The sequence below is a fragment of the Corythoichthys intestinalis genome, chromosome 1 (genome assembly GCF_030265065.1).
Source record: "Corythoichthys intestinalis isolate RoL2023-P3 chromosome 1, ASM3026506v1, whole genome shotgun sequence".
NCBI classification, from domain to species: domain Eukaryota; kingdom Metazoa; phylum Chordata; class Actinopteri; order Syngnathiformes; family Syngnathidae; genus Corythoichthys; species Corythoichthys intestinalis.
In genome coordinates this window covers 32,123,280-32,151,047 of record NC_080395.1, presented here as the reverse complement: position 1 = coordinate 32,151,047, position 27,768 = coordinate 32,123,280, and the positions used below count along the sequence as shown (strand labels likewise).

The following is a 27,768-nucleotide window of genomic DNA, read 5'->3' as shown; positions in this document are numbered from 1 at the left end:
AAAAAGCCTCTCAGGCTTAAATAAACGACTATTTCAGTATCAAGTTAACAGTTCAAAACAGTAAATAAAATACTGCAGTCCCCATTCTGTATCAGCAGCTTTTAACATTCAAGTAATGTAATGTTGTGAATCAACCGTTAAAGTTGTTAAAATTGCTCCCGTTATTCCATAATTTCCCTTCTGTCTACTAATGTAAAGTTTTAAAACTGTTTTAAAGATAGATTCAAGTCAAGATTTTGCCAATTTAGGAGTATTTTAGATAAAAAGTTAATTAGGTTCCCTACAACAGAGCCTTCTAGAGAAGTCTCCTGCTTTAAAATGGCAGCTTGTTACTAACGCCGGCAAGTCTGTCATTTCGCATCTAGTTCTATATACATATATGATATCTATTACCTATTGTAGCATGATGTGGACGTAGTTTCTAGCGGCTGACGGCAGCAGTCAGGTATTATTGTTTTTTAATCTAGCAGCATGAGTTGAGCCAGAGCCGTGAGTTGAGCATTGTCATTACCCAGGTAATGGCAAGCATGATGTTTACTCTCGGGATGCAATGAGGAACGGACCGCATTGCGCTGCGACCGCGCTGACTTGTTTTAGTTCTGCTTTACTTAACATATTTCAATAATCGGAATTTGGATGTTTGTGAATCGTTCTCAAATCTTGCACGGCCGAATCGCGAATAATCTAAGAATTGGAAATTTCGCACACCTCTAGCTGCATGAATGCTGCAGGTGTTGGAAAGTTACATTCCATTGAGGGAAACATGAACTCCAACATGTACTGTGAAATACTGCAGCAGAGCATGATCCCCTCCCTCCAGAAACTGGGTTGCAGGGCAGTGTTCCAGCATGACAATGACTCCAAACACACCTCCAAGATGACCACTGCTTTTCTGAAGAGGCTGAGGATAAAGGTGATGGACTGGCCAAGCATGACTCCAGACTTGGACCCAATTGAACATCTTTGGGGATCCTCAAGCGGAAGGTGGAGGTGCGCAAAGTCTCCAATATCCTGCAGCTCCGCAATGTTGTTATGAAGGAGTGGAAGAGCATTCCAGTGGCAACCTGTGAAGCTCTGGTCAACTCCATGCCCAGGAGAGTAAAGGCAGTTCTGGATAATAGTGGTGGCCACACAAAATATTGACATGTTGTATGTTAAAATTGACAACTTTCACTAAGGGGTGTACTCACTATTGTTGTCAGGGGGTTTAGATATGAGAATCACAATGATATTAAAAAGATGGGAAATGTGGGAGTATTTCACTTTTCGCTATTCACTTTTGTTCTATGAGTGTTGAACAGCATTTGCGTTTTGACCATAATTGTTTTGGGTTTTTTAGCATTTGCGAATTGAATCCTCATGTGGCAATGAACGCACTCCAAGTACAAACAATGTTTTCCAAGTAACATTTCAACTATTATTACAAGTGAAAGCTGATGTTTAACAATCTCTTCTTATACAGGTAACAACAGTTAACAGCAAGATATCAAAATAGTTTTAGCTTTATAGCAGGTGGTCTTTGAGGAACCACTGTACTTGGATGAACAAGTAAACGACATAAATAGTTCAGTACCTATTATTGATGCTCATGTAACATTGCCGACTCAAAGAAGGGTGGAGATTAGCTGTGCTTATTAGCTGTGCTTACTTGGCAATGTGGAAAATGAGCACATGTTTTATAAGGGACTTTTGTCCGCACGAAGCAGTTATGCAAGAGCGTCATGTGATCCTGACCGTCAATTAATTGATTTTGCAATTTGATCAACGGACACCTTGCAATGTTTCAGTGTGTAGGCTTTTGGGGCGCCACATACAGTATATTGTAAAGAGGGTTTCCTCTAGGAAACTCACAAAGCCTTGTGGTAGAGAAGTCCACCAGCAGCCAACCTTGTTTCAGGAAAATAAGTAATTTATGAAGACAAAAAAAAAATAGATCTGTTAAGTTGACATGAATTTAGAAATTAAATTTATTTGTTATTATTAATTATAAGCCATTTATTGACAATACTTAATGGGAGAGTCTTACAAAAAGGCAAAGACTTGAAATAAAGTTTTAATAAACAAAACACAAAACAACGTTACTGTTTACACTGACTGACGCTGGGCTGCTACAGGTGTGCAAAACAAACAACAAAGTAATTGCGGCCAACCACTAAATCGCGACGTACACGAATCTACTAGGATTAGTCTATAGCCGGGGTCCCTAATTCGTGGACCCCGGTCCACAACCAGACCACGGTGCACCTCTCTGCGGACCCAGAGCAAATGGCACTTTAAAAAAAAAAAAATAATAATAATAATAATAATTTAATAATAATAATTAATAATTTTTTTAAACATATTTGTATAAATCGCTGATCTATCACTATGCGCTACTATTCTATCGCTAAATTCTGTTTCATTTTTAGTCAAATATCTTCCATGTTCCCACTTCTGTTGTCATCTCTATGACAACGATGCGCTGATTGGCTGAGAGCGTGCATGGATGCGCCGATTGGCTGAGAGAGCCTGCATGCTGCTAGCTAAAGTGGATGGACCGCAGCAGTGTGGCGGCTTGTTGCACATCCCCCCGCCGGGAGAGCACTATACTCGGCTTATTGCCCTCTTCCTGTACTCGGTGTTCTGTCAAATTTTCCACCCGATCAGAAATTGCAACTTTGTGTTAATAATGGCCGCGAACACAGTGAATGAAAAGTAAGCACTACAAACTTTCTTTAAATAAACGACTATGTACTTACGTTTGATCATGGATGAGCATGTAGAAAAGCTCTCCTAAGATCAATCTGCTATGTTAGCTGCACAACAACAGCAGCCGCTCTCCTATGACTCTCTCGCTGTTTACGTCTTCGCCGTGTAGTAAAGCATTATTTTGCAATATTCGTGTTGACCATATGGCAGCTATGCGCTCCTCCGACGTCGGGACGTTTTTTCCGGCGGTCATTGTCCAGCTGCTTCCCCGCAAACGAGCCCTCTGCCCTCAGCAGGGGAACGACGACTTGTAACTTGCTCGCCGCTGGGCAGTTTGCTGATCGGCAAAGACAATCGACAACCCCGCTGCCGTGTGAAATGATCCAAGCTAGTTATGTGTGATTTTTTGCTTCGAAGATTTTGAAACATTACTCGATTTGGGTTAGCATGTCGGCTAGCTGTCACGCCTCTTGGTCTATTTACATTCTCCGAAGCCGGGACAGGGAAATGACAAAAGCCCAACTAACTACGGTGGCATAAAATATCGTTCGGGAGATGCGACAGTAAAGGTGAAGTTGACAGTTTTGACCATTATGGAGTAATTTTGCCGTGTCGTACTGAATAAATGCATTTTCATTATTTCATACTCCATTTAGCACAAGACTGTTATTTGTCATGACCATACCATTTATTTACCTATTGGGGAAAAATACTTGGGTTAAAAGAAAATCCTGTAAAGATATTGGAGTAGAAAGACTGAAACAATGACATTTTTCGGCTCTCTTGGTCGCATTTTCCTCGTTCTGAATAATTCCCCCTCAATGGGCTGAATAGTAAAACAGATGAAACCATTCACCTGCCGACGTCATCCTCCTGTTGGGGATGCTAGAGCCCTATAATGGCAGGCGTGGCTAACCAGCAGATTGAAAGACTAATTTCGCGTCATCTTCGCTCTGACAAATTTTTGTATATAGTCGAATCGTCTCAAAATACGATTCTAATTCACATAATGATGCTATTTAAGACTTTTTTTCTCCTGTCGTAAGCACTTTAAAGTGCTTGTGACACGAAAAAGCATGTTTATTTCATAATACACGCGGTATTTTATGCTCCTGAATGATATGGACCGCTTGGATGTGTGTGGAAGCGATCGCTATATTTATTTAGTTTTTTGAATCCCGCGCCAGGAAAATGAGTGACTTCCGGCTTCGGTCTCGCATTGAGGAGGAGGGCGCTGTGACGTGTACGGTAGAAGACGTCCCCTTCACGCTACAGTGTACTGTTGTGTATGAGGACGAAGGATTCAGCTGATTTGGGGGATTAATACTTTTATTTTTTGCATCACGCCAGCCAAACGGCTGCAGAAAAATCATTCTGTATGCGGGAGAGGCGTATGCGCCTTTTTGGAGTTTCAAAAGGTTCCCATTCACCGTGGATATTTACTGTGGGACCATTGGACTTACAAGGAAGTGAGTAAACATCTTGTTTTGTATTATGTCAAATACGAATACAGTGATTACAAAGTAAACACTATAAAATTCCTTTAAATAAAGGACTACTTACGTTTGATCATTGATAGGCATGTAAAAAGCTATCCTCACGCTCATTAGCAGTTAGCTGTTAGCACGTTAGCTACACAACAATTCCAGCCACCCTCCTCCAGGGAACGAACTGTAAATTGCTCTCCGCCGGGCGGTTTGCCGATCCGCAAAGAAACTCGACAACCGGGTCGTCATGTCAAATAATCCAGGCTAGTTATGTGTGATTTTCCACTTCGAAGACTTAGAAACATCCCTCGGTTCGGGTTAGCATGTCGGCTAGCTGTCACTCCTTCTGGTCTGTTTACATTCTCCGAAGCCGGGGAAGGGAAATGACATATGTCCGATTTAAGTGTCATAAAATATCGTTCGGCAGGTGTGACAGTAAAGGTAAAGTCGACTGTTTTGACCATTATGGAGTAATTTTGCCATGTCGTCTTGAATAAATGGATTTTTATTATTTTATATTCCATTTAGCACAAGTTATTTGTCATGACCATGCCATTTATTTAGCAATTGGGGAAAGTACTTGGGTAAAAAGAATATCCTGTAAAAATATTGACGTAAAGAGACAGAAACAATGACATTTTGCCGCTCTCTTCGTCGCGTTTTCCTCATTGTGAATAGTTCCCCCTCGACGGGCTGACTGGTCCTTCTCAAGCCATTTATATAGCTATTGGGGAAAAATACTTGGATAAAAAGAATATCCTGTAAAAATATTGAAGTAAAGAGACAGAAACAATGACATTTTGCCGCTCTCTTCGTCGCGTTTTCCTCATTGTGAATAGTTCCCCCTCGACGGGCTGACTGGTCCTTCTCAAGCCATTTATATAGCTATTGGGGAAAATACTTGGATAAAAAGAATATCCTGTAAAAATATTGGGAGTAGAGAGACTGAAACAATGACATTTTGCAGCTCTCTTCGTCTCGTTTTCCTCGTCCTGAACAATTCCCCCTCAGTGGGCTGAATAGTAAAACCGATGAGCCTAGTCTACCGCTGACGTCATCCACCTGTTGGGGACGCTAAAGCCCTATAATTGTAGGCGTGGCTAACCGGCAGATTAAAAGACTAATTTCTCGTCATCTGCGCTTTGCTAAATTGTTGTATATGGTCGAATCGTCTCAAAATATGATTCTAATTCACATAATAATGCCATTTAAGACTTTTTTTCTGGTGTCGTATGCTCTTTAAGATGGCTACCTGTTACCAATGCCGTCGACTCCCAACTTGTCGCATTTACCTCTATATACACTATATGTGACTTCAATGATCATAACTTGTAGTCCGCCCATTTCTGCACCAGCTTCCTAGTTATCTACCTCATCTGACCTTGTTTTTCCTCACTGAAATTTTTTTATTAAATGTGATCTGTCAGATTAGCTAAGAGTTGAGACCTTTTTCAGACTAGGGGTCATATAAGTTGAATTGTCATAGAGAATTACTCAGGAGACATGAGGCAGCGAGGAGCCAGTGGATCTAGCGAGAGTGCTTGTTGCAATCTGCACAGTGGGAGTCTGGATGTCTGCTGATCGGAGGTCTCGCAAGGAACAAGCAAAGTGCTCCAACAAACCACCATCACTCGGTGTTTATAACATCTGGGTTCGTCTGCGGACCACATGTTGCACAATTCAATAAAAAACATAACCAGAAAAGTTAAACTAAACCCACTGACCTCTAGCATTCGCAGAAATACTAAATTAGTTCAACACCAAAATGTATTACACTCTCACAATCTTATCTTCTGAATGTACCATAATTTTGGAAGTGTCTAGGCCGAATATTCCAACCTTGGTTGAGGTAATGAGTTGTCACTGTGGCGAAGGTCTAATGATTTACTACTTGAGCTAGACCCAGACCCTCAATATAATTAGTGACACCTTTAAAATGCATTGCACTTAAACACAGCGTCGACGTGTCTTTCTACACTCTCTTGTCACTGACAACGCCATGGCCCCTTCAAATATATCATGTGCAGCCATGTGCTTGCAGTTAGAAAGAAAGCTGGCTTTTTAACAAGACCAGAACAGTTTTACAGCTGCGTGGTCATAGATGTGCTGTCCAACAGCCCCACTCTTGTGAAAGGGCATTTTTCCCACATCATGTAGTCATGTTGTTGCTTTACTCCAAGTACCACCAAGTCAGATCCTTACTCGGAGATGAAGTTCCTGGAAATTCAGATAAGAGGTTTTCACCATTTAAACACATTCTACTGTGTATTTTATTGAGGAGTTAGAAGATGTATAATTAAAAAAGCTTTTTAGTAGCGCTTCTATAACAGGGGTGGCCAACCCTGGTCCTCGAGAGCCGCAATCCAGCTTGTTTTCCATGTCTCCCTCCTCCAACACACCTGGATCAAATTATCAGGATTGTTATCAGGCAAGTGCAGAGCTTGCTGATGAGCTGATCATTTGATTCAGGTGTGTTAAACAAGGTAGACATGGAAAACAAGCTGGATTGCAGCTCTCGAGGACCAGGGTTGGCCACCCCTGTTCTGTAAATTATTTTGGGAGTGGCAAATAACCGATTATTATAGTTTGGCGATTAGTTAAGTAATCGACTCTTACTGTTATTTGGTTTGAAATTACTCCGGGCAATAAATATTGTGGTGCAATATAGGCACTATTCCCATAACTTCAGTTGAAGTTGTTCTTTTATTTTTCCACAGAGTGTTACTTTGTAAAGCCTTGAAGTTCTTACATTTATCATTAGGAAATCATCCAGTTGGGCATCACAATACAATTAGCCATAATATGTTAAGTCCATGACCGTATACTGTATATCGATATTGGTTTGCTATCGGATTTTTGAAGTTAGACAATTTGGGGATATTGGTTATTGGTTAAAAAGTCACAAATCGGACAACTTAAGTATAAATATTTAAGCTCCGTTTGCTTTTTTCTTTCCAAGTCATTCACTGCCATTGACTATTTTAGACGTTTAATCATGTGGCTCTTTTCATCTTTCTGTGAATTAATTAGTTTGTCACTTATAGATGTCCAATCCATTTGAACCGGGAGGGTGTGCCCTCCCAGTCTGTTGCTTTGAATGGCAGCCACTGAGTTAATTTAAAAAGTTGAATTAATAAAATTATAAATGCTTTTTAAAAGATAACAAATTTTCCTTTCTTTTTTATTTAAATGTGTATATACAGATTATATATACGTATATATATATATATATAAGTACTTCCCCCCTCTTTTCTTAATTGGTTAAATTTTATAATGAAATTAAATAGAGAATATATACTGCAGGGTTTTTGTTTTTTTTTTTTATGTGGAAAATAAAACTATGTACCATATTTGCTGCCATTGGCGTTGATATATGTGTCAATTCCATGCGGACTGGGTTCCCTTCCAGTTTAATTATACTGGGTGACTATTGTCATCAATAGTATTGAATAAGTTAGATAGGATTTGGACAATTCTTAGGTCACCACTATCTGTAACAAATTACTCGACTATCAAAATAGTTGTTGATTAATTTGATAATCAATTACTTGATAAATACTGGCAGCCCTAGTGTTGATAAATGTTTAGTGTAAAGATCTAATGGCGAGTCAGAGGCCAAGGAAGCTGACCTTTGTACAACTGTTTCATCTCACAACCATTTGCAATGATTTTAGCTTCTGTGGTTTTACCTTGGAGAAATACTGAATCAACTACAGAACAAGTGATAAGTTAGATGCTTCGCTTGCATTTTTTCCTCTAAGATATATTACTCAAAGATTAGCATTAACTTGCATTGATCGAAGACCGAGGTTTCTACATGGCAGCACAGTTGTTCAAAAGTCCGTTCATAGCTAAATGGTTGTTAGTCTATCACAAATGTGAATTCAACAGTCCTGCGTTACCAAATGGTTTCTGACTGCTCTTATAACCACATCAGGGATTAACCTACACAAGCTTTGAGTCTATTGAAGAGGTAAATAGTGCACAGTTTCATTAAAGTGTTATGTCACATTCTAAGATAAGCTACCTGTGCAGCTTTAGCAAAGTGATAAGTAACTTTCATAAGAGTGAAATTAAATATACAGTTGTAGCGGTGCACATTGTTTCAAGACTTGTAAAAGCCTGCAAGTAAAGACTTGTGCAGTGAGCTATCAGAGCAAAGTGAAGCCCTTGTTTCACAATCAGAAATGCCGAGTCAGCTTATGTCTACATTGTGATGCTGTCTTAAACGCTGTCCTAACGCCATTCCTTTCCCATTCACCAACTTTGTTCTACTCTTTTCCTTCATAGTACATCAAGCTGCCAGCTCCAACGGTAGAGTCACCCAATGCGTTTCGCATCTTTTCATTCTACTTATCCAGCGACTGCAAAGACCAGCCACAAGCAAGCTTCGACTGCATCCATCAATATGTGTCAAGGTAGGCAGCTGTTGTGCCAATTTGGAGAAGAGTGAACTCAGTCTCTGATTTAGTAAGCAATTCAGAATCCCTTGCCAACACTTCAGCATGACGTTACATAGCGCCACTTATCAGAAGCTAATAGTATTAGGTCACACTTTCTGTTAACATCATTGCAAGAAACCTCTTGCTACTGTGTTGAAGTCAGAACAAACTGTTTTTTCTGGAAAAATTGATAGTTTTATTAGTTAATGGTTACTACTGCCTGTTGCAGGACAGCTATCTAAAACCAACCCTGCTTCCAGTTGTGTGCTTTTTTTTATTGTTGAAGTCAGAACAAACTGTTTTTTCTGGGCAACTGGATCGTTTTATTTGTTTATGGTTGCTAGCTCCTGTTGCAGGACAGCTATCTAAAACCGACCCTGCTTCCAGTTGTGTGCTTATATTATTCTAACAGGCTAAGTGACAGGAAGAAGAACAACCAGCTTTATTGTTTCTGGGAGGGAGAACATTAAAATTCCCCTCTTTTATACAGTATTACGGCTGTCCCAATCCGATCATGTGATCGGAAATCGGCTGATCGCGCCATTTTTCCGAGGATCGGAATTGGCTGAAAGGGATCGGTTCTTTAATTAAAGAAATATATTTATGTTTCTCTGCTTCATGCGCGTACAGCCTTCAGTCTCACTCCTGCTTCTTTTCCTGCTCACCAGTGCAGCTGGCATTTGCTTGTTAAAGTTAACTAGTAGTGACAGCTTTGAAACTTACCCCGAATTCACACCGCCTGCGGCTGCAAGAAAATTGCCTGCGTTCACGAAGTCGAAGGTATTCGCAAGCATCCTAATCAATATGACAATTTCCACCGCCTGCGGAATCGTCTACGATGTGCCGCAGGTAATGGTAGGTTTGACGCAGAAGTCTATTTTTTCTGTACGGCGTCGCTGGACCGAATGAAGTTACAACAATACCACTGTGCTGGAAAGGACATTCAGCACTGATGCAAAATAAAACTACCAGTTTCCTTTCAAAATAAAGCACTTTTGTCAATGACGATCACATTATTATATTCAGGCATGAAAATCACTCACCTTTCGGCGAAATTCGCCGTTTTGAAGTCAGAAAGGGTGACCTACGTGAATTGTGTAGATCCGAGGAGAACATTTTTAAGGGGGCGGGGGGTCGTAATTCCATCTAACTAACTAACCTGTCGCGATATGCAATAAGTCCATTTGTCGCAAGGTAAATAATAATTTTCACGGCTCCGTTTTATCACCGCGTGCATGTGTGCATGCATGCATACATTTGTGCGTGCGTGTAGTAGGCCTGAACGATATTGGAAAAAACTATTGTTGCGATTTTTTTTAGGTGTGCAATATATTGCGATATTATATTGCGATAGTAAAAAAATAAATAAATAAATAATTTTAAAGAAATATTCACTAGATGACTTGAATAGCTGTTTGGAAATACTTTGCATGACACACCGTGACCACAGTGTATTCATATAATACGGTTTCATTTGTGAATGATTAAGATTGCTGTATTATTATGAAGGGATCCAGGAAGCCATGTCTGCACAAAATAGATAATTTCTTGAACACAATATTTGACACTTCAACAGCAGCAAATACATTAAATGACAAATAAAAGAGCAGGTGCATTCGTCCCCTGAGTTTTTGACAAAATATAACAATAAATAACAACTTCGGTAAAATAACAACAAAGTTGTAAACATATTTGAACAAAAATATTAAATATGACAAATAAGAGTTGTTCACAAACTATAACAATAAATAAGAACCTCAGTAAAACAATAAAGTTGTCAACATATTTGAACTTAAATATTAAATCTGTCAAATAAAAGTGCAAGTGCATTAGTCCCCTGAGTTGTTTACACAAAATATAACAATATAGAACTGCAAAACTGCAACAAAGTTGTAAAAATATTTAAAAAATATTAAGTATCAAAACTTTATGTGCAGCTGTACTATAGTTATTTGAAAAATACGATTTACAGTTAATTTAAATATAAAAGAAACAGAAACTCAATTGAACTTGTAAATAATTGAACTGAATAACAGCAAATAACTGATGAATAACAGAACCATTTTAACTCCCAAATTTATGTATTTGTCTGCATATCGTCCACCTTCCTTGCTCAGCAATTCTCAACTGGGTCTCATAGGTTTTTGGCCAAGACTACTAGTTTATCCACCATTGCAGGCTTGAGACAACAACGTTGGCACGTAACAATGTTCCCACCTGTACTAAAAAGCCTCTGATGGGAAGCTCGTAGCAGGAATGCATAGATACCTGCGTTTTAAATGGTCCCACATGTTCGACGGATTACTTCTTGTTGAGGCAACCATGGCGAGGCACTGTCAACAGGGCTGTTTTTTGTTCCTTATATTCTTGTCGATAGCCAAAATACTTCCAAAACTCCTTTTGGAGACAGTCTTCCCTATACAACGTGCTGCTTGATTGCTTGCTTTCACTTTGAAAACGGCCCCTCCTCCCTCCGCTCTGCTGTTCGGCCCCTCCTCCCTCCACTCCGCTCTAGCAGGGGAGGGGGAGGAGCCGATGACTGCGAGCTGGAGAGAATGAGAGACTGTGCACTCTCTTTCTCGCTCCTTGCTCAAAACAAACGTTTGTGGATTTAAAAAAATGAAATGAAAAAACTATCGCACGTCCTTGCGATGGGACTATTGCGCATGCGCACATCGCGATGGCGATGTTTAAACGATATATCGTTCAGGCCTAGCGTGTAGATGACATCGGAGACTCCAGTTCATTTCACAGATGTTTATTGGTAATCAACGCGCCGTAGAATTACAGTTCAGACATACAAAATAAGGAAACACATGTATTTTAAACACTGTAACGTCAACATTAACTTATGAAGACAATATGCCAAACAATTTGACCGAAAAAACAAAAATAGAACAAAATCGACATTGTCATTGGACAGAGGCATAGTTTTTATTTTTGCTGAAGGAAGTATCAGCGCCTTTGCTATGGTGTGGGTTATTTTTGCACTGAACATGCTAACAGAGCATGCTGGTTTACTGATGTAACATTGACAAAGCGGGACGATTGTTGGCAATATTCGGCACATTTTCAATGAAAAACAATCAAGCGGCTTATCTATGTGATCGGGGTCTAATGTCTTTTAGTGTTGTCTAAATTGATTTGTCTTCCCACTGTCCGCTGCAAACATTTTAGGACACAGTAAACAGACTGGTCTTTCCTCATCTCCAACTGTATTCTTTGCTGTGTGCTCTTGTTTGGTTCAGAAATACTGCGCACACTCTGAAAATGAGAGCGCCATTGCCACCTACTAAGTAGCTGTGCAAGTACACTTTATTCTCAAACAGCAAAAAAGTCTCCCTGAGGTCACATGCGCCACCCCCGGCATCGCTCTGCGCCCCCCTGGGGCGCACGATTTGAGAAGTACCGGTAATGCTATACAGTATTTTAACATGTTCTTCCAGCTGTTTTGCTTGCTTTGGTCCCACAAGTGAGTTCATATTTCCAACAGAAAGGCTAGAAAGTGTGCATTCATGTGCAGAATTGAAGCAGACCAGTGATTTTTTGTGCTCAGTGCCTAACTTTTGTGCTAGAAGAGTTTAAACAAGGCAGCACTTTAGAGCCAAATGTGCTGGAAGAGTTTAACAAGGCAGCACTTTAGAGCCAAATTTGACGGAACCAAACTGGAAGTTTTCAACAGGCTGTATCCTGCCATGAACCTTTTTGTCTTTTTTACATGCACTGCTATATCCAGTCTATGACATAACAAAAAGTAACCTCGGCCATCTTGGCCAGATCCCACCATAAATCACACTGAACTCAGTCAATGTTGGTCTGCTACTGCGAGGTAGCTCACTGGGCTTTGTCTTCACCTCATCCTCATCTCAGTGGCTTTTTATTTTATTGATTCATTTATTTATTTTGCGTTTTGCAGTGACGGCTGCGAGCAGCTGGAAGGTCAAGGAGTCATCCAGGACAAGATCACCGTGTGTGCCACAGAGGATTCCTACCAGATGACGCGAGAGAGGATGTCTCAGGTGGAAAAGGACAGTTGGAGTCGCTCCGCTATTGAGATCAAACCTGGAGCTACACATCCAAGTAAGTATCCACTAGAGGCGTGTGCCCCACAGCCCAATTGTTGTAGGTTTGAGCGCCATGCGCTTTGCTAAACCAGCTCTTTCCTGTGGAATTACTCGCTTTTTAGCGCACAATGACTTCATGTGTTTTACTAGGTGGTACAAAGCATGAGCATCACGCAACGTATAAATCAAATGTGCAGAGTTGACACTGGCCAGCTTCTTTTCTGTTAGTTTTTTCTCTTCAGTGCTTGGTGCAGTTGTGCAATATTGTTTCCTGGCAGCAGTTAGACCCCCCCATATCAGACTCTTGCTCAAATTCAAAATATTTTTGTCCAAATCTTAGCCCTTGTGAGTTGTGAAACAAGTCCGTACTTTTAAGGTGCGCATATTAAAAAATTTTAGCTTTCGACATACTCTTATACTTACACGTTAAGAAGAATTTTATAATCTACGAAAGAGACACATGGTGTGCGTGCAAACGTCTCATACGGTCATTGTTGCAAATTTGATTTATTGTTGCCATCACAGATAGTGTTGCAGTGCATATTTTGCGGTTGAAATAAAAGTCCCCACTGTGACCTTCAAATTGAAGCTTAATATGTAATGAGATGAGCAAGGGGTGGTAGCTCTTACCCATGTCCTAACACGCCCCGCAAGCTGCTGAAGTGATCATTTTCACATGGGAGATAAATAGCTTGCATACACTTTGTAGAATAACAGGTAATTTTCTGGGTTGATGATTTAAATCAGACAATGTGACCTCATAAAATGATCGGGTACTGTGGTTTTTATACTTTTACCTGCTGGACGCATTCAAAAATGTTCATTAAATACTTGTGTTTAACCGATACTAACAACGGTATCGGTACCGATATGGCACTATAATGATGTGAAGGAGTACTAAGAAATAATGTGCCAAAGCTTCCAATATATACTTTTCGGAATCTAATTTGCAAATACTGCAACCACCTACCCAAGATGCACCACCATCTACACGCGTCCACCTTTTTTTTTTTTTTTTAAAGAGCGTTTGTCACCAAATTGTGGTATCGGTACAGTATCGGGAGTCAGTTATATCCACATGTCCTCTAAAATATTTTAAATACAGTATCAAATTAACTACATGTATAGTGTGGCAAAATTAAATCGGCTTCATATGTAAGTCCAACAACATGAAAAAAGATAGTGTTTCTAAACAATTTCAGTCATATTTTAGCATGTTTTTGCCCCCTAAATGTTAACTTTGCAGAAGAACGCAAGTCATAAAGCTCTATTGTTTTGTGATCTTCACAATACATTCATTCTGATACATATCACAGAAATACATTTCCATAGTCAAATTATTGCCATCATAAAACCTTTGTTACCTGTGTAGATGATGTTTTGATTAACTCTTGTGACATTTGAATTGACATACAAGTCCAGAAATAAGTTGACTACCATACAAAATTTGAGTGCATCAAATAACTTGGCTTTTGAGACACAATAGAAGCTACGCTAGCTAAGCAAGGTAATCTTACGCAGGCCTCCAAAGGCAAGTCGACTTGATTTGTCTTTTGTATACTAGTATTATTCTTTAAAGGTGCACAATGTAGGGTTGCGCTTTAATTATTCATGAAATGGCCATAATATTTCAATAGACATTAAAGAAATATGTGTTTGTAAATGATTCTAAAACTGTTCTCAGTGATTAAGCGAAGATTTTCCCATTTTTAAAGACTTTGTGCATCGCAAATTTGTGTTTCGCATCTGTGTTCATCATCAGCCAATCACCAGACCAGTCTTCGTCCGGGTTGGCACAGCTCTGTAAACGAAGGCTGCACCAACTTTGACAAACAGTCTGAATTACTGTGGTATGATTATCTGAACCTTTTGGAATTTCTTACATTTCTGCATAAAATCACCATCAAATGTCATCTGATTTTTGTCAAAATCACACAGATAAAAAAACAATTTCTGCTTTAACTAAAACCACTCAAACATTTATAGGTTTTCGTATTTTATTGAGGATAGTATGTAAACAATGACAGAAAGATAAAAAAAAAAAAAAAAAAAAAGTAAGTGAACCATCACATTTAATATTTTGTGCCCCCCCCTTTGGCAGCAATAACTTTAACCCGACGCTTCTTGTAGATGCAGATCAGTCTGGCCCATCGATCAGGACTAATCTTGGCCCATTGTTTGCTACAAAACTGCTGTAGTTCAGTCAGATTCCTGGGATGTCTGGCATGAATCGCTGTCTTTAGGTCGTGCCACAGCATCTCAATGGGGTTCAAGTCTGGACTCTCCAGAACGTGTATTTTGTACTTCTGAAACCATTCTGAAGTTGATTTACTTCTGTGTTTTGGATCAATGTCCTGTTGCAGCATCCATCCTCTTTTTAGCTACAACTCTGACTGACGGCTTCTGGTTTTCCTGCAAAACTTTTGAATTCATTTTTCCATTAATGATTGCAAGTTGTCCAGGCCCTGAAACAACCCCAAATCATGATGCTCTCTCAACCATGCCATACAACCATAAGTTGTAGGGTAAAAATTGGTTTCAATTGCTCTCTAAGTCTCCTTAGGCAGAGGGTTCATTTACTTATTTTTCCCCCTTCTGTCATTGTTTGCATGCTATCCTCTTTAAAATATGAAAACCTATAAATGTTTGGGTAGTTTTAGTTAAAGCAGACAGTTTTTTCATCTGTGCGATTTTGACAAAGATCAGCTCACATTTGATGGTGATTTTATGCAGAAATGTGAGAAATTCCAAAAGGTTCAGATACTTTTTCATCCCCCTCTATGTCTACCACTCAATTAAAAATGTTGTTACGAATCTCAATGGATTCAAGACAACAAGAGAAGCAAAACAAGGATATGCATTCATTTAGTGTGGTTGTGCTACATTATTTCGCATGTGGATCCATTGACCGATGCTACGTTATTTAGCATGTGGATCCATGGACCGGGGCAAAGATAGTCTTTACGCGTGTATATATTTAGTCAGTAATTGAAAATAAAATGGATGGATCAATTAAATCGTCTTTGTAGATATTGTCAATGCATTACCAAATTATAGATATCTTTGCCAGTGTCCTTTTACATTGAGAAAAGTAGCCCTCCCTCATTTCGATCATGGTGAAATAGGGCACTTTTACATTAGAGCAAGAGGACCAGGTCCGGTTGGAGAGCTAGCTCGAACCAACACTTGCAAATGACTTGTTGAAAAAGGTTCAGTATTCACTAGAGCTGAAACGAGTACTTGAGCAACTCGAGTAACTAGAGTTTAAAAACTGATCCGAGTAATTTTATTCACCTCGAGTAATCATTTAATTTTGACAGCTCTAAGCATCACGTTTTGCCCGGAATACTTTTAATGCGGGACAATGCGCTGATGTCACGTGCGTAGAGGAAGAAACAATTATAAATAAATAAATAAATAAACTTACTGCGGCCGACAGCCGCTACAAACGACGACGACGTTGCGAGAAACTAGCCCGCATGATGCTACGGTGGTAGCAGCTCGCGTCTGATGCATCTCATAGCGATCACATGTATGTTGAACTAGATGTGAAATGACAGAGTCAGCGGCGTTAGTAAACAGCCGCCATCTTAAAGCAGTAGACTTCTAAGCGCTAATAATAAGATTAGCGTTACTGTCATGCGCTCACGTAGCGTTAGCCCTGCGGAGGGCTAGGTTTCTATTCATTATGACCACTCTCAATGCGTGGCTAACGTATCTTACATACAGGCTTTATTTAAACTGTGAAAACATAGCGCTGTAGAGTGATGAGGGTGTAAAATAAAAACTTAATAATGCTAACTATCAATTTTAGCTCAGTAGTCATTGCTGGATGAAACACCAAGTAGCACTGGTCCCTAATGTGCTCCAATACAGCAGGTATCATACATTTATTTTGAACACTGCAAAAACACAAAATCAGGACTTACAGTTTAGACTAACTTAAAACTTAACTAGAAATTAAAAATAGCTTGACACAATTTATAGAAATTCAATTGAAACACGTGGGAAAAACACCTAACTTTTAAGTGATGTGTGTTATCAAGCATAATGGAATATTTAGGCAAGAAATACATATTTAATATACAGTATATATATTTAATATATGGATATAATATTTTTTATAAGATCTAAAAAAAAATTTTGAGTGAAAGCAGTGAATTAGTCTTTTTTTATTCTAGTTACATCTGAGATGCAATTGTTGGCTGTTTTCAACAATGTACATCGAAAATAAAGACATTGATTGAATGAAAATGGTTCAATATTAAATGAAACGTCTTGTTTTCTCACATATATGTATAATTGCTCTTCACCTAAAAATATGTTTCATCCAATTAATCGATAAAATTTTCAGTCGATTACTCGATTATAAAAATATTCGAAAGCTGCAGCTGTATTCACACTGCGCCAACCAAACTTTCTGAGTACCATGACGTGGACGAAAGGCACACTCTGATTGGACAAATAAAAGAGGAAATACCTTCCCCCTGGGAGAGGAGGGAGCGTGGAGCCTCACATCGTGGTACTGTGACGCTGCACGTAATGTAGCATAAATTAAGTAGCCGCTCGGCCAGCGGCGGGGTCGGCTCCTCCCAACTCCCTGCCGAGCGAACTGGAATATATAAAAAATGCATAGAGGAAAATTGAACCACGAAAGAGAACCACGGGGTACCCCAAATCACACAGGTGCACAATCACTTTCACTTTCATAACATTTTGGACTGGTAAATTGTCGCCACTTCCAGAAGAGCGAGACTCACGAAACGGCCAACCCGGGAGGCTCCGCCTGTCTCGGCTACTGTTAAAAGTGCACCCTGCTTCGCTTGCATTCACAAGCGAAGCAGGGTGCGCCTAAAGTGGACCAAGACCCATGATTTTTGAGTGGACCAGAGTTCATGTGTTTGGTCCAAACTAGAGTTCGAATGCGCGTTCACGTTTACAAAACGAAGCGGACTTTCTGAGAAAAGAACTCTGGTCCGTTTTAAAAGGACCAAACAATGCTAGTGTGAAAGCGCCCTTTAACTATCTTGGACCTCGTATGACTGCTCTTTAAATCATCAATTCTACATGTTGGCATTCTTGCATTGAAAACATCTTGCGTGAAAATTAAAAATAGTTCTTTTCCTGCAGGTTCTCCAATGTGAAGGGGCATTCTGGCAACCTGAAGAGGGACGACATTTTTGCTAGTTAATATTTTGATCTATTTGCAGGACCATTTTTTGTCACCAATCCTACATTGTACATCTTTAAGTTGAATGATCTCTTTTTGCCCTATTGGACTGAGCAGTCAGGATACTCATGTTACCACACAGTTGTTTTCCAGTTGGACAGAAAACTGTAGGCGTCATGTCAGTTTGCGCTTAGTCATAAAAGCTCCTTGTAGTAGATTTTCTAGTGATTAATCAAGCTTTCCTGTATTGTTTGCGCAGGTAAAAGTGTCAAGTTACATAAGAAGGCACCCGTTTTGTCTGCATCAGACAGCAGCGTTTGCAGAGCTCCTGCGCCCAGCCGGTGGAGCGGCAGTTTGGCCTCGGCCCACCACAAGTCCCTCAGGGAGCGCATCATTCACCTGTTGGCTCTCAAGTCCTACAGAAAGCCCGAGCTGCTGTTATGGCTGGAGCGAGAGCGGGTTGTTACCAGGGACAAAGCGGAGCTCAGTGCCATATTGGATGAGGTATGGCGAAGCACATACAGTACATCACACTTACCGGACACTTTATTAGGTACACCTACAATTAAATATTATCAGAAACAATAGATGTATCAACAATTCTGCTGATAGATGTCAAAGTGGTATTTATTTCTACTATTTCTCATGGTAAAAATAAATTGTAAAACAAATCTACAGTAAATGGTTGAAAATGCTTTGCTTTTTCTTGACAAAGCAACTTAATAGCCTAATAAACATGCTGTTGACTCCATTTCCTGAGAAGTGATGGTTTTACCGATTGAAGGATTTTGCCCAATGCCAATGGTGTGAGGTTTTTTATTTTTGAATTTGAATTTTGTTTACAATATTTCTGCCACGAGTACTGGCTGTCCATTTACCATTTACCATTTACCCGCCTGCTGATGGGTAGTCTTTTGGTAAGGTGGTCATTAGTTGAACTCATATTTAAATGATATTAACAAAAGTACAGGGGTACCTCGACATACAATCGCTTCGACATCTGACGTAAAATTTGACTCGCCATTTGTTTCCACATCTGAAGGCATGCTTGAGATATGACTATTTATAGCCCTTTTCACAAATGTCCAGGGAAATTCCCGTGTATGTTGACGCGGGATTTACTCGCGTCATTGCTTTCATGCATGTAGGGATGTCCCGAGAATGAAACGGGTTGGACACTTTCACACACTTGTTCCATGTTGCCCACTGGGGCTCTCTGTGCGGGGGGGCTGCTGGCACGATTTTGTAACCCGGACATTACGTCATATTTGGTCGGGGCCCTAGAGGGGCCTTGCTCCGCATCCATATCAATGAAAAGCTCCCGCGCTGATAATGTCAGCACTCGCACACGCCACATTGGGCGTGCGCAGCGGTGCGACTAAACATTAAAACAGCAAATATGGTGGAATGTCGGCTTTAATTTACTGTTTTTATAATCTCTTTGGTTTAAATATGTTGAATGTTTCCATTTTTGTGCCTTTTAGAGTAAAAGAAAAATGCCATTGCTTGGAGTGGGCGGGTATGTTGTCTTCTGGGCTGAGGAGGTTGATGGTGTCAGAGTGCATCATTGGCTGTCGCCTTGTAAATCTCTGTCAGGAAATAAAACACAACCAGTATTCTATTCTAAGGACAGTCTCAAAGACAAAGGAAAGTCATTCGAATTCAGTTTCTTTCACGTGCAGGTGGGGATAGATCTCCAACTCTTTTTTCATTGTGCACCCCTTTTATTGACAAAGTCACATGATAATAGAATATGCAGAAAGTGAGTACATGGCATGCAGTGATTGGTTAGTTCAGAATAGCAACAGTTTAGGAAGTGCCTTATTTGGTGTTGTTTCTCAAAACTGGATGCTTACTGTGAAACAGAAGTGAAACTTATTACAGCTCAACCTGGGGATTTTCCACAGAAGGTACGACCTTGGAAATTTAGCTGTAGCTGGGACGAAAGGGAGTCAAACCTTGGTAAGGCATGAAGCAGAAATCCAATGTAATAGGTTCATAGGAATATTTGCAGCACATATGAACAGTAAGTATGAGTAAAATCTCACAAACGAATATAGGGGAATATACAGTAGATTCACAACAGTTTATGTGTTTTATAAGCATGAATAAAATGTACTCTTTCACAATCTGCATTGCCAGATAGGGCCTGGCATGAATTCTACATCATTTTCACGTGGAATTGCGACATTGTTCGAATGGAGACGGAACCATATAAATGGAAATTTGAAATTTGTCGTATTCTCTGAGCGTCACCATGTAAACTGCCCCTCTATCTCACTGGCACGTCAGGCAAGCGGTGCGTTCAGGTCTAGCACGCAAAAAATATCCGCCATATTAGAACCGGAATCGTTACATTATTACAGGAATTATTATTATTATATGATTCAAATTTGTATTTATTATTTATTTGTTTTGCTCTGTGTAATTGCCATTCGTAATAGTACCGGCAGTATTTATTAAGGATAATAATTTATTTGTTTTGCTATGTTTAATTGCCATTTTTAATAGTACCAGCAGTATTTATTAAGGATTTAGTGTAGGTTTTTTGGGCTGTGGAACAAATTAGTGGAATTATAATGTATTCTCATGGGAAAATCCTGCTCAGCATACGACCATTTCGACTTACAAACAAGATCCTGGAATGAATTAACTTCGTATGTAGAGGTAACACTGTATTCGAATGAATGTTAAACTGTGATAGAACTAAAATGAACAAATGAATAAAATGTCAAGAATGGAGGCAGAATGGGTGGGTCTTATTAGAAAATATTATGTCGTTTAATGATGTTTTTACACAGACTTTATGTTCTCATGTTTATGTGTAATTGTCTTAATGCTGCACTTATCTTTGCAGATGTGTTTGTTTTGAGCACGGGACAAACTGTCTGCTTCCCACAAAAGATAATAAACCCCAGACAGAGAGCTTCCCACCCCATTAGACCTAAAGTTTTAAGTTTGTGTGAATAAGAAATCCCAAAATGCAGAAATTAGAATGAGTACAAGGGTATCGCTTGAGACTAGAGTAAAATGAAGTGATAATTAACCCAACGGAGACAGTTATGTTTATTAGTGTAATATCAGCAAAGGTTAAAGTTTAGCTGTATCTTCTATTTTAGGTGGCAAAAGTCAACCCCAAAGACAGCAGCTACCTCCTGAAAGATGACTTCTACAAGTACGTACGGAAGGACTGGCCTGGCTACAATGAGGAAGAGCGACAGCTCGTTAGTAGGTTGTTGTCGAGGTGTGTTTGATTGATGGCCATTAAACCTTTGCTATTGTAATACACCGCAATAGCTATTATGTTTGTTAAGTGGACAAAGGAATTGGCCATTATTGAGGTCCTCACTTTTCCTTTATCTTTCAGTGTGGCTCTTATGTTCATTCTTCATCTTTTCCGTCTGTTCTCAGGAAGTTGCAGCCTCACGTGAGGGGTACTTCAAGGAATCCTCAAGCCACAATCGAGAAGCCGTGTGAGGATAGAACACTACAACATAGCCTAACAAAGAACCCGATTGTGGTGAGCAAAGATTGTTTTTTTGGTGTGTTAAATTTGATTTGATCAGAATTGCCGTATTGGCCCGAATATAAGACTGTGTTTTTTTTGCATTGAAATAAGACTGAAAAAGTCGGGGTTGGCTTATATCAGTACTTCTCAAATAGTGGGGCGCGCCCCCCTGGGGGGGCGCCGAGCGATGCCAGGGGGGGCGCATGTGACCTCGGGGAATATGTTTTTTTTTTTCTCCTTTTTTTTTTTTTTTGGGCCGTACTGGAATAAAGTATACTTGCACATCCACTCAGTGGGTGGCAGTGGCGCTCTCCTTTTCAGAGTGCGCGCAGTATTTATGAACTAAGGAAGAGCACCCAGCACACACAGAAAACAGATATGAAGAGCAGTGCTCCGCCGCCGTTTTCGAAAGCCGTTTTCCGACCGGACTAACTCACGCAGCGACCCACTGTCTTGTCCTGTTCTCACGTCGCCGCCCGAAAAGTGCCATTTTCGGCTTGGAATCGTCACGACGACCGCCCTCACCTACGGTTCTACCTCGGCCGCCGAGAATGCGTTTTTTTCGTGCCGTTTGCCTTTTAGTTTTGACTTTTACTACAGTGGGTAATGAGGAAAGACCACTGTTTACTGTGTCTAAAAATAATTATAGCGGACAGCCAGAAGCCAAAACAATTAAGACGCCACTTGAAGACATTAGACCCCAATCTCATTGATAAGCCGCTTGATTGTTTTTCACCGAAAACGGCCGAATATTTCCAACAATCGTTCTGTTTTGTCAGTGTAATATCAGTAAACCCATTAGCATTGTTAGCATGCTCATTTAAAGATAACTCCACACCATTGCAAAGGAGGTACAAAAATAGAAATTGTCCTTCTGTCCAAGGACGCTTTTTTTTTCCTTTCTTTTATTCAGTTTTGTTTTTTCGGTCAATTTTTTTTGGCATATTGTCGTCATGATTGAATGTTTCTAATCAATTTTAATTTGTTATTATTTACTGATTTTATTACATTTTATTTTTCTGTATCAAATGGTAAAAAATGTTCCTTGAGTGTATTTTTTAATTTGGATGGGACTTTTTTTTTTTTTTATTCAGGCAAACTGATGCGCGTCAAGTCTTCTCTGTTACAAACAAAACAATGTTAATAAAGTTATACTTTATTATAAGTTGATCTATGTTACTTTTTTTCTTTATTAGGAAAAAAGGAAACAATGTTAGGCAGATGCGTATTTATAATGGTAATTTTATAGACAAATTATACTATTACAGTGGCGGCAGAGAGTTTGGGGGGGGGGGGGGCGCGAAACATTTACGTCTTCCTTGGGGGGGCGTAACAGAAAATAATTGAGAAGCACTGGCTTATATTCACGGTCTAGACATTATACCCATTCACGAAGCTAGATGGTGCCAGATATCATTGAAGCGATGTTCTGTCATGACAAATCTCAGCTACTCTCAAGTTTAACCAGTTTGTATGATTTTATTGCAATGTTTTTCCTTATTCAGATTTGTTTCAAGACTACAGTTACAGTTAGACTTCACTTTGATGGTTAATGTGGTTATTGCAATTTTGTTGTTTTATCACTATAGATTGGTTTATATACATTTAAAAAATCAAAAGTCATTCATTTAAAAATGTGATTGCACTTTAGTTTACATGTTTAAATGTTCGGATATTAAGATTTGAATGAGGCAAAATAACATACTTTTTCTCTTAAATATATTGTTACAATTATTTGTTTCAGATGTACTGTAATTATTTTCTGTATAAAAATTAATTTGTTCAAAATAATAGTAATAATAATACATTTTAAAAAGTCTTTTTACAAACTTGAGTCTTGAAGAAGAGGGGGTCGTCTTATAATCAGGACCGTATTATATTCGAGCCAATACGGTAAATCATTATCTGAATGTTTTCCTGATCTTCTAGAAACGGACGGTGTCTACAGACTGTCTACAAGCCCTATCTGCTAAGAGACAAAGGCAAAGTGATCACACAACACAAGAGCAGCCAGCTATTAATGGACTTTTGAACAATAAGGAAGCGCCTACAATTACATCTCCTACTTTGCCCAAAAAAACGGACTTCCAAGGGACTAATAACACCATAGGGAGCTACCATGGAACTTACCAGCACGACTCTCCTCACAAAGTGTCAAACAACTCTGACATATCAGAGACTGACCTGCGTAGAACCAAAGCCATGAGCCACGAGGCACTTCAGGCTGAGTCAGAATGCGCTCAGCAGCAGAGGAAGAAGAAGTCCAAAAAGCACAAAGACAAGGAGCGGGAACGGTTAAAAGACCACCAAGACAAAAGGTGGTCAGACGACAGTCCAGATCTCAAATCAGATCCAGACAAACTTGGGAGTAAGGCCCTTTTTTCAATATTGTGATCTCACTTTATAACTAGAGCATGCAAGAATTTAAGTCAAACTGGACTAGAAGTTGCATTTGCGAATGGAAAATTCTACTACATTATACAGTAGTATTTCAAAGGCAAATGCCTTACTTGCCGCTTAAATCACCTTCTTGGCCAACAGCGTTGCACAGTCCTGCAGTGCTAATGCTAACATAAGATTCCTTTAGATTGGGAAAAACTGCAATGTTACAGCACTTTGCACTCAACTTCGACCACTTTGTCAGGTTTTTTAAATTTGTTTTTCAACTTTTACTCACAGTTTTGACAAGGTACACACGCCTACTGCCCTGTTAGTTCATCCAAAGCGTTCTCGGCTCAGGTCCCATATCTTCATTCTGTCAGCTCCAGAGACAATTTAAGACTGTCCAAATTTCCATAGCTAGCTGTCTATTTTTTTTTTTTTTTTTTTTTTTTTTTTTTTTTAAGTGTTGAAATACAGGCTAAAGCCTTCAAAAACAATGACTGGAAATGATAATTTATCTAACTTACTAGCCAGTGTTCGAACCTCACTTTTTTGGTGCTTCTTAATCACAGGCCAAGAGGGCCCTCTAGCGGATTGTCGTGGGTAATGATTACTGCATGGTTGGCTAGTGTTAAATAACATTCCAGGGGATATAAAATGTTTTAACATGATACAAGTCGCTCCTGAGTATAGGTCACAGGCCTAGCCAAACTGTGTGGAAAAAATGCAGTTTATAGACTGAAAAATATGGTATATTCTTATGGGTCCACCTCAAAAATTTATATACATCCACATAGGGGTGTGACAAATTATCGGAAATGGTGATATATCGTGATACTTTGTATCCCAAAAGGTTATTGATATACTCCTGCCAAGAATCGAGATATCGTTTTGAAAAAGGGTCAATGTCTTAAAAAAAAAAAAAAAAAAAAAAAAAAAAGTTGCTACCAAAATTTTCCACCATAATAGTGTCTCAGTTAACTCGAAGGCTGAATTGACGGTGCTCGACGCCCAATCCATTTAGACTGGGAACGTTCATTCATTCAAAATCAGAGCATTCTTTTCAGGAAATTTACAGGTCATTTGCTGTTCATTTTAGGGCATTTCCAGGTCATTTTCTGTTGAGCTTGAGTCACTGCCAATTCATTTGGGTGATGTGGCTCAGTGGTAGTGTAGGTGTTCCCCACCCCAGAGGTTGTGGGTTCGATTCTCCCCCCTGATGAACTCGTCTAAGTATCCTTGAGCCAGATACTGAACCCCACGTTGCTCCTGGTGCCCCGTCACCAGTAGGTAGATGAGGAGTGTAAAGCGCTTTGAGGGCCTGAAAAGGTGGATAGGTGTTATATAAGTGTAACACCATTTACCATTCCTAGGTCATTTCCTGTTCTGTAACTCAAACAGGAAGAGACCCATAAAATACCCCAAAATCAACAGGAAGTAACTGAAAATGAGCAGGTAAATGACCTTAAATGGCCCAAAATTACCTCATTGCCTGGCATTGGCTGCCACTACTGGCCATAGATGTTTAATCCGTTTGAAGTGGGAGGGATGCCACCCTCTCAATTCAAACGGATTGGACGTCTACTAATGATAAACTCATTCCAATTCACAGCAGAAGCTTGTTTTTCTGTTTATTAGTTGTTTGTAGAATATTCTCGAATGATTTCCTGACCAAAATATCGATAATCGTTGTATCGTCAGATCATCGTTATCGTGAGCTTTGTATCGCAAATCGTATCATATCGTGAGGTACCAAGAGGTTCCCACTCCTACATCCACAGATGTCCCAAATCAAAACCGGTAGCCTTATCTGCATGTGTACAGTATAATCATAATCTCATAAACACGGGTATGTTCGCACCCCTAAACTCTCTCTGGAGTGCTGTTATGTTCCTGACTCACTCAATAACAGCTCTTTACTCCCCCTCGGTGACATCTCCCTAATGTCAGCAGCTCTGAGTTAGTCAGTAGCTCCACATAGACATTTTTAAGTGTCTTGTACTTTATTACTTTGCTGACGCATGTTAATATCTTAATCCATTGTGTGTTCTACTTGTTTTTCTTTATAGATTGTGACATCACTAAAGACATGGACTCTGTGGAGAAGCCAGATTATGTACGGTAGGTGTAAACATGTTTTTTTTCTTGTGAGTTCTTAGAGTTCACTCCATTTTAACCACCACGGGTCTGATGAATACTTCAATTCCAACAGTCAGTTCTTGATTGTTCACGACATCAATGGCATTGAATGAATTAGAGTGGCATCTAATTTAAGGAAGATTTTTTTTCTCTCTCTGTGAAGTGAACTAGTGATTTTATTGTGGCAGGCATCTATTTGTGAAAATTTGATGTTTTTAAAACGGCAAGGAACACAGTGTAGCAATTTTGTTCCAGGTTTCGAAGATAAAAATGGCAGTGTTTTTAATTTTTCACATCATTACAGAAAACATGCCAGATTTTTGTCTTTTTTTAACTTTAGTCAACTCTGTTTTCTGTATTTACAAATGAAGAAAAGTATTGCTTCCTTGTGCATTTTGGATTAAACACATTAAACATTGTTAAATTATTCAATTCTTTACATGACTGTTTCAATGAGATTTGAGAGGGATTTGCGTGAAAGGCTGGCATCTTGTGTCAATTAAGTGGAATTAAAGGTTCCTGGAATTCAAAAGTAAATTAATAAATAACTGAATCAGTGGTTCTTACCCTTGCTAACGGTACCGAACCCCACAAGTTTCACATGTAGATTCACCGAACTCTTCGCAATTAGATAACACCCCCCCCCCCCCCCCCCCCCCCCCACAAAATTAAAAACATTATATCTAAGATAACAAGCTAATAATTTAGCTCCTTCCCGTTGAAAATTCTTCTCATTTGGACAGCAATGTTTTATAAAACAGGTCAAAATTGGATGCCACGCTGCTCATTGGTCTGTTGTATTGCCTCATACTAAGTGCGAGTCAACCTTCCACTGGGCAAACCAGTTCTTCCTCCCATCAGATTTAGGACTAGCAATTAACAGAAAGGGATTAAGCCTGTACATTGGAAACAAATCGGTGCAAAACCAGGTCTAAAAATCAAATTTATTTGTATAGCCCTTTAGAGAAACCAAAAAGGTCTACAAAGTGCTTTACAATAACAATATAGTTCATGGCTTTGCCTAGATTTAATCAGCATGCAAAAAAAGTGCTCTGCGTTTCTTTAACTTCGCCGAATCCCTTAGACTTACTCACCAAACCCCTGGGGTTTGATTAAACCCAGGTTAAGAACCACTGAACTAAATCCATCTAAGCAGGATTAAACAAAACAGGTTTTTCTTTTGATGTTCTTTGATATCATCTTATTTTAAAATTGTGTTTGATGTATTTGCAGCACGTATGTCAGGATCACAAGCATAGAGCAACGTCAGCAGTACCAGGAGGATTTCGGCGCCGAATACGATGAATACAAAGACCTGCACACCCGGATCGCTGCCGTCACTCAAATGTTTGTTCAGCTCGGATCCAAGATCAAGAGCATGGCTCCTGGCACGAAAGAACACAAGGTTCGTCATCATACAATAATTGATAATCATGATGTCATGCATTAATGGTCGATTTTGTGCAGAATATTTTAATGAAATTGTGTTCAACTTCATGTTCAGGTGATGGAAGATCAAATTTTAGAAAAATACAACAAGTATCGAAAGGTGAAAGACTTTATATGTTGGATTTTTTTCATTCATTCCAATAAAACTTTATTTGTCCCTGATTAGCAATTATGCACAACAGGCCTCAATCATTTGCTTTGGGTTGTTTGTCTTTGTCCACAGAAGTTTCCAGATTACCAAGAAGAGAAGAAACGTTGTGAATACCTGCACCAAAAACTTTCATTCATCAAGCAGCTTATCATGGACTACGACGTCTCTCGGACCTCCTCATAGCATCGGTTCTCCCTTAGTGCATCAAGGGAGAATTCCATGAACAATATTTTTAGAATTTTTTTTTTTTTTTTTTTTTTAAACAAAATGGTCAGAGGAAACTAACTC

General features: G+C 39.4%; 1 protein-coding gene across 1 annotated transcript in view; it reads left to right on the top strand.

Annotated features, from left to right (window-relative positions):
- LOC130917846 (RNA polymerase II elongation factor ELL-like) overlaps positions 1–27,734 on the top strand; it is a 45,299-nt gene extending 17,565 nt beyond the window's left edge. The window contains exons 3-12 of the mRNA XM_057839584.1: positions 8,466–8,593; positions 12,534–12,697; positions 18,111–18,355; positions 20,971–21,095; positions 21,263–21,371; positions 23,289–23,727; positions 25,811–25,862; positions 27,114–27,285; positions 27,385–27,429; positions 27,553–27,734. Of these exons, the coding sequence (XP_057695567.1) occupies positions 8,466–8,593; positions 12,534–12,697; positions 18,111–18,355; positions 20,971–21,095; positions 21,263–21,371; positions 23,289–23,727; positions 25,811–25,862; positions 27,114–27,285; positions 27,385–27,429; positions 27,553–27,663 (1,590 nt within the window). The 3' untranslated portion in view covers positions 27,664–27,734. The remainder of the gene's footprint in view (positions 1–8,465; positions 8,594–12,533; positions 12,698–18,110; positions 18,356–20,970; positions 21,096–21,262; positions 21,372–23,288; positions 23,728–25,810; positions 25,863–27,113; positions 27,286–27,384; positions 27,430–27,552) is intronic.
- The last annotated feature ends 34 nt before the right edge of the window (positions 27,735–27,768 follow it).